Raw genomic sequence first — 7,367 nt, forward strand, 5'->3', positions numbered from 1 at the left:
TTTAATGACTGTAATTGATGGTTGTCAAGACGTTAAAGAATGCAAATCTATATCATGCGTAGTCTATCGGGAGATGTGCTCGGTTACATTTAAATGAAATTTAATCATATAATAATAAAATAACATATTACATCAGTTATAGTATTTGTTAATCCTCTCATTAATACTAGCTAAAATTCTGAGAAATAAAATTTCCTGAAAGAGGTGCACAATAAATATTTATAAATATTTATGCTTTTATAGTCATATTCCCACAAATTATGAACTATACTCCAATTAAATAAAGTCATCCAATTTGTAATATGCGATATCATTGTACACAACTTGTAAGTTAAATAAAATTTATTGCAAGTGGATTGAAATTTATTACAGTCGCATTTGATATTTAATGTATGATTTAAATATTAATTTGTATAGAATTTACTAAAATTATAATTTTACAGTTTATAATATATTATACTATCTGCTAAATTATAACATAAATTCAATTTTTCTTAAACATAAAAGTATAATACATACTATAGGATTTAATTAATATATTTCAAAAAAGATAATTTTCAAAACCATTTTTTAGATGCTTTACATGTAGAAAGAAACTACTTTTGCACAACATTTGATAAATTGTTTGGAAAAGAAGCGATTCAAATATGCAAATGCTTGCTCTAAATTTTTTTATGTACACTCTTGGCGGTATATGGCGACCTGTTGACTGGTCATCAAATGGTGCCAAGCTACTGTATAATATATTTACCTTTATTATAATATCTTCGGAATATTTTTTGCTGTTGACTCAATTTATGGATATAATTTTTGTTGTCAATAATGTCAATGATTTTGCCACTAATGCTCTAGTTTTTTTGGGTGTTGTTGCCGTCTGTTGTAAAACGACTGTCGTTGTAGTACGTCGGAATGCAATCATTAATTTAGTGCAAGTATTGCTAAAAGCACCATACAAACCTCGAGATGAAGATGAAGTAGCAATACAAACAAAATTTGATAAATTCATCAGGTGAGTTCATACCTTTATTAAAATGTCCCAATATTAAAATATTAATGTTATTTAAAAGTTTAATTTGTTTACGTATAGTACATACCGTTTTTATATTATCAAAATTTTATCGTCGGTTATGTCAATAACAAATTTAATTATTTTTTATTTTTTCTATGTTTTGTTATCATATGTTTCAGAACGTTCTTATATTTTTACAATTTTACAAAAATATATAGTAATTTTCCATTCTCTGTCTAATAAACTTTTAGAAGAAGTTTCTAATTCTAATATCATTTTAATTTATAGTAATAAATCACGTAACACAGTACAAAATAATTAAATATAATACAAATTATGATTTTAAATTTTGTTAAATTAAAAGTACTATAAAAATAGTTATGAAAGTTGATATAAAATTGCAGATCATGCTCGATAAAATATTCACTTTTGGCAACAAGTTCCATTACAGGCGGTACAATAGGATCAGTATTAAGCGTTATGCAAGGTCACTTTCCTTATCGAATGTGGCTGCCATTTAATTACAATGTATCTTCGATGTTTTGGATTATATCCATTCATCAAATGGTAACTACAATTTTTGCCACCATGATAAATGTTGGTACGGAAACCCTAGTCTTTGGATTGATTTTACAAACATGTGCCCAGTTTGAAATATTTGAAAGTCGTCTTCATAAATTAATAATTAATAAAACAATTAAATATCTGGGACATGCAAGCTGTTTGTCGAATAAAAACGAAACAGGTCTATCGGAGTGCATACGTTATCATCTTAGTATTTACCAGTAAGTCATTTAAGAATTTATTTTTATGTGTATATATTTTTTAAATACACATGTACATATATAGTTAATAGTATACAGAGTGCTCGGTAAGTTTTGACAAAGTATTCGTATGCAAATAGACTAAACTGAGTCGAGAGGTTCTATCATTTTACAATTTTCGAAATAATAAACGAAATATTAATTTCTAAAAGTTACTAAATACTCGAATAAAATTTATAACGAAGTAAATTAAATTAATATCCGCTCAAATAAATTTTCAAATTAAATTTAATATACCTCCCAGGTCAAGAACACATTGAGCTTATACTAGATGTTAGAAATATATATAAATTTATTATAATACCGGTATATACGGACAGTTTCGACTTTACAAAGTCCTCAACAGCCGCAACCGAATACTTTAAAATTAATTTAGTATATTGCGAAGAATATTACAAGTTGGCGTTTCGTCCCGGCTTCCACTACTGGACTCATCAGTAAGGTAATGTAGTGGGAGCCTACCTTAGACGCCTGTTTTAGTTCTTAAATCGAGATTCTATATATACAGATATGCGCGTATTTCAGCACTTGCGAGAAACTTTACGAACATCCATAGACCTCTGCTGGCAAGTCGACGTAGTAATATTCTTCGTAATATTTTTTAAGTAATAGACGTTGAAAAGTTCCCCCAAATTGCGCGCCGAACACAGCCGGTCTTTAAAACGCAACTATAATAATTTGAAATAAACTCCCCTTTAATTATTTCCCCACAATTTGGGGGAACTTTTCAACGTCTATTACTTAAAAAATATTACGAAGAATATTACTACGTCGACTTGCCAGCAGAGGTCTATGGATGTTCGTAAAGTTTCTCGCAAGTGCTGAAATACGCGCATATCTGTATATATAGAATCTCGATTTAAGAACTAAAACAGGCGTCTAAGGTAGGCTCCCACTACATTACCTTACTGATGAGTCCAGTAGTGGAAGCCGGGACGAAACGCCAACTTGTAATATTCTTCGCAATATACTAAATTAATTTTAAAGTATTCGGTTGCGGCTGTTGAGGACTTTGTAAAGTCGAAACTGTCCGTATATACCGGTATTATAATAAATTTATATATATTTCTAACATCTAGTATAAGCTCAATGTGTTCTTGACCTGGGAGGTATATTAAATTTAATTTATAACGAAGAGTTATTTTGAATCTAAAGATATTTTAATTAATTTTCTTTAAAATTAATAAATAATTAATTGTTACAAGTTCGAAAACAGAATATATTATTAAAGTAATTTGATTATACAGCGATCTCGGATATTTCATATAAACTTGAACATGTTCTAAGTCCACATAAAAAATATTATGTAAACCTATCAGTTTCCGAAGTACATTATTATTAAAAATTATAACAAAAATATAAAATGTGTACAAAATAATTTACTTAATTTTAAATTTTAATAGTCTGCCCGTATCAATAAAAGCTTGACATCGATGTAATTTTGAATTTATAACCTTTTTAGAGAAAATCTCTTTATAAATGTGTCCTTATCCATTAACGTGGACGGACGAGACTTTGATGCAAAAGTAAAAATTATTTCTTACTTGCTTTTCACACAGTAAGACGTATAAAATTTGAGTTACAATTTTTAGTAAATAATTATCTTCTTTTATAATGTAAGTGTTCATTATTTGGTTTGTTTTACATTTGTTTCATTATCAATTTTTTGACTTATGCAGTTTCATCCTACATATACAAATTTGACGGCATGATATCAATATATTGGCTCCGTGTATTTTAATTTTGACTAATGGACTGGAAATTTCATTTGGATTAATCTTTCTCGCCTAAAAACGAAGAATGGATTATAACAGGTTTTTTCATCGTTCGAGTAAATTGACTACTACCATCAAACATTGGAGCGATTATAACGTTTCACAAAATTTTGCGACTGTCAGGATGTAATTTATATATTAGAGAATTTGCAATTGTTATAATTTTGACTTTTTTTTTTGCGTCTGTGATATGTAAGCGTATTAATTAGATTGGGGTTTTTTATGCGGCTGAGGATGACTTTGTAAAGTCGAAACGTTCCGAGTTAATTTTATTGATTGTAATAAATTTATTGAATAGTAACAACAAATATAGCTCATTATTTATTTGACCTGAGAAGTATATTTATTTTTTATTATTTCTTACACATTTCATAGTTTTTTAAATAATGTATTTAAGAATTATACGTTTATGTATATTTTTCTGTGATTTCGGTTAACAGAATATTCCGTTAAGGGAATCCTTAAGACAATTAATCATATTAGAAATAGCACTTACACACAGACGATTACGTGTCATTGACACATCACTACATCAATATCTTACTTACGCACGCCACACATATACGTAGATTTTTGTATCGTATTTTTGTATGTTTTAATTAGACATCTAAATCTAATTTTAAGAACTCCACGCTGTTTCTTCATGCAAACTAGAGTCCCTAGAAGTAGAGAATCTGGACATTCAGCAAAACTGCTCTCAAAATGGCGGCAAATATATGTGTGTGTATGTGTTACTGAAGTGATTGTGTTGTACACCCTTGCCGGATACATTCTTTCCCGAATTTAAAAAAATAATGTAGTATGTGATTTATGTTTGAATTTCGCAGGATCTCTGACATATTATCCAACTTTAAAATTCGCACAATATTGTTTTATTGAAATGTTATCGACGTAATACATTATTTTTCGTCTATAATGCAACATTCGAATATTTTCATCGGATGGAAATTATTATTAGGCAATATGTTCCATATCTTAAAACTAATTTTGATGCAAATAAATTTGATTCAATTACTTTTTTAAAAGAAAAATGTATTGTGTTTCATGTGACGCATTAAAAAATTGTCATGATATAAAAAATAAAATAATGATACGTTTTATCCGACTTTGACTTCAAATAGAAAATAATAAAACCCCTTTACCGATTAAAGTATAGAGTCATTCGGGGTAAACGCGCGCACTTTTTGTTTGACGTTTGATTAATTAAAAATGTGCAGCCTTTAATGAACAAAATATGACTCTTTGTAGCTTATTTATTATACTTCTTTAAAAAAATGACAATTTATACCCAATTGTTCTCATATTTTCACAAGATTAAAAATTATCCCGAAGAGACGAATGCGTCCACTTGACCCGTATTGCGGGTAAACGTGCGCATTACTGCGGGGTAAATAAACGCACTTAGGATAAGTGTGCAATCAACATTTTTTAAGCTATTTTTGAGCATTAACTTTAATATAATATACGTTACAGTTTTTCCAGAGATTTTGGTAGAGATATTCTACCAAATGTATATCACATTTAAATCAACATTTTTTATTATAACTAAAATATAACTAAAATATAAAAAATCGGAATCAATATCATTTAGAACAGTCTTGAGGGTAAGTGTGCACATGTGATTGAAGTTATGCTGATATCATTACCATTGAGGTTAGTTTACGCGGCTAGAGACGCAGCTAAGTAGATATACGCATGCGTACACTTGTCCACGTACACTTGACCCAAAGTCAATGTTTTTAAAAACTAAATCTTAGTACTAATAATAGCCAATATAACCTTAAATATTGTTACGCAATATAAACTTACGTTATTATACTATGTATAAAACATGTACACACCTATCTTTTCTTCCTTAATTTGACGTAACACACTTTTCCAGCAATCAAAAATCTATCGATGTTACATGCTGTTTTATAATTATGCGTATATTTATTTGACTACTGTGCATAAAGTTCCAGCTCTACTGTTTAATTTTAACTGGCATGCAAGCGTCACTACTCGGCTGACAGGAACTAACTTCCATCTTCTCCTCCCGTTAAGATATAGACAATTCGCACACTTACCCAATGCGCGCGTTTACCCCGAATGACTCTACAATAGTAAAACTATGACAATGCATGCAATGGTACGATAATTCAAATTATCATCAATATACATACATAATTATATGTATAATAATTTAATTATAATGTAAAAATTATAATGTAAAAATTTTGCATAAAAAATTTATATTTTCCAAAAATCGAGTATTTTATTTTAATAACGAAACTTCCGTCCTTTTACATATGTATAATAGTTCAATTATTATAAATAAAAGCAATAAGCCTTACAGTTCATGTTATGTGTTCTATAGATTTTTAATAGTGAATTTTAAAACACAATCAGTATATTTTACATACATTGCAAATTGCATCATATGTACATACATACACTGAATCTTTGACGAAAAATATATTTCTCAATTTTTTGAGAAATACACGTGTACGTCATTATTTTTGTGGTACTACTATAAATTGCGAGTAGAAGGTATATTTCAATTCTAATTTTCCTTCCGTTCGCGCTGAGTGAGCAAGGTTCCGTATTGGTGCTGCCATTGTGAGGGCACAAGTCACGTGCACCAATCATGCCGAATCCCGAATGTCCAGACTCTCTACTTCTAGAGACTCTAATGCAAAGAGTATAACTAGAGTGGCAAAACCATCCCTGCTTAAAATTTTCTATAAAAAGCTATAGGAACATATAGAGTTTGTATACGTATTTATAGTTTTTAATAGTTTCTACAGTAGCGCACGAGAGCGACTATAGAAGCTCTACAGTTATTAATAAGATTCTATGAGTATAATAATAGAAAACTATTGCGGATTGGGATTTACCGATTCAAAACGCTCATTAAAAACTATAGAATTTTCTTAATAGTTTTCTATAGAAAATTTTAAGCAGGGATAGCAACTCCAATGTACGATGTTTCTTAAATATGGTATGCTAATTGGGGAAATGTTATAGGCGATAGAAAGAGAAAGCAAATAGGATGTCCCTATCTTTATCCTTTTGTTTAATGTGGGGAGTGACAGCGATTGAACCTTTGACTATATACCTCTGGACTGCTAACGGCAGCCATTACTGGAATCCAAGATCTCAGAGCCATCAGGTCCGGAAGTTGGCCAAATCAAGAACTAACTAGCTGCATTTCGAGTAAGAATCGGTACAATCGGGACGCGTATGAGGTATACATATACATTCCTGCAGGAGCAAGTTCAACAAAAGAAAAAGATGTATCATTTTATAAGTTAGATTTTGTGAGATGTGAACTTTATATCTGGAACACTATTTACTTTTTTCCATTCAAGTAATAATAATTTAAACAATTGTGCTTCCATAGGATTCTAATCTTACATTCATATCCATTTTATATTTATTATTATTATAGAGAATATTCTTTATTATTATGTATTTCTAATATATGTATATACCATACATATATACATATATATATTTGTATGGTATACATATATTAGAAATACATAATAATAAAGAATATTCTCTATAATAATAATAAATATAAAATGGATATGAATGTAAGATTAGAATCCTATGGAAGCACAATTGTTTAAATTATTATTACTTGAATGGAAAAAAGTAAATAGTGTTCCAGATGTAAGGTTCACATCTCACAAAATCTAACTTACTTATAAAATGACACATCTTTTTCTTTTGTTGAACTTGCTCCTGCAGGACTGTATATCTCACACGCGTCCC

At 29.3% G+C, this 7,367-nt stretch overlaps 1 protein-coding gene across 1 annotated transcript in view; it reads left to right on the plus strand.

Moving 5' to 3' along the window:
- LOC108782428 (odorant receptor 46a-like) overlaps positions 1–7,367 on the plus strand; it is a 37,301-nt gene that overhangs the window by 17,642 nt on the left and 12,292 nt on the right. Inside the window, exons 5-6 of the mRNA XM_018550707.1 lie at positions 805–1,009; positions 1,414–1,794. Of these exons, the coding sequence (XP_018406209.1) occupies positions 805–1,009; positions 1,414–1,794 (586 nt within the window). The remainder of the gene's footprint in view (positions 1–804; positions 1,010–1,413; positions 1,795–7,367) is intronic.

The sequence above is a fragment of the Cyphomyrmex costatus genome, unplaced genomic scaffold (genome assembly GCF_001594065.2).
Source record: "Cyphomyrmex costatus isolate MS0001 unplaced genomic scaffold, Ccosl1.0 scaffold127, whole genome shotgun sequence".
NCBI classification, from domain to species: domain Eukaryota; kingdom Metazoa; phylum Arthropoda; class Insecta; order Hymenoptera; family Formicidae; genus Cyphomyrmex; species Cyphomyrmex costatus.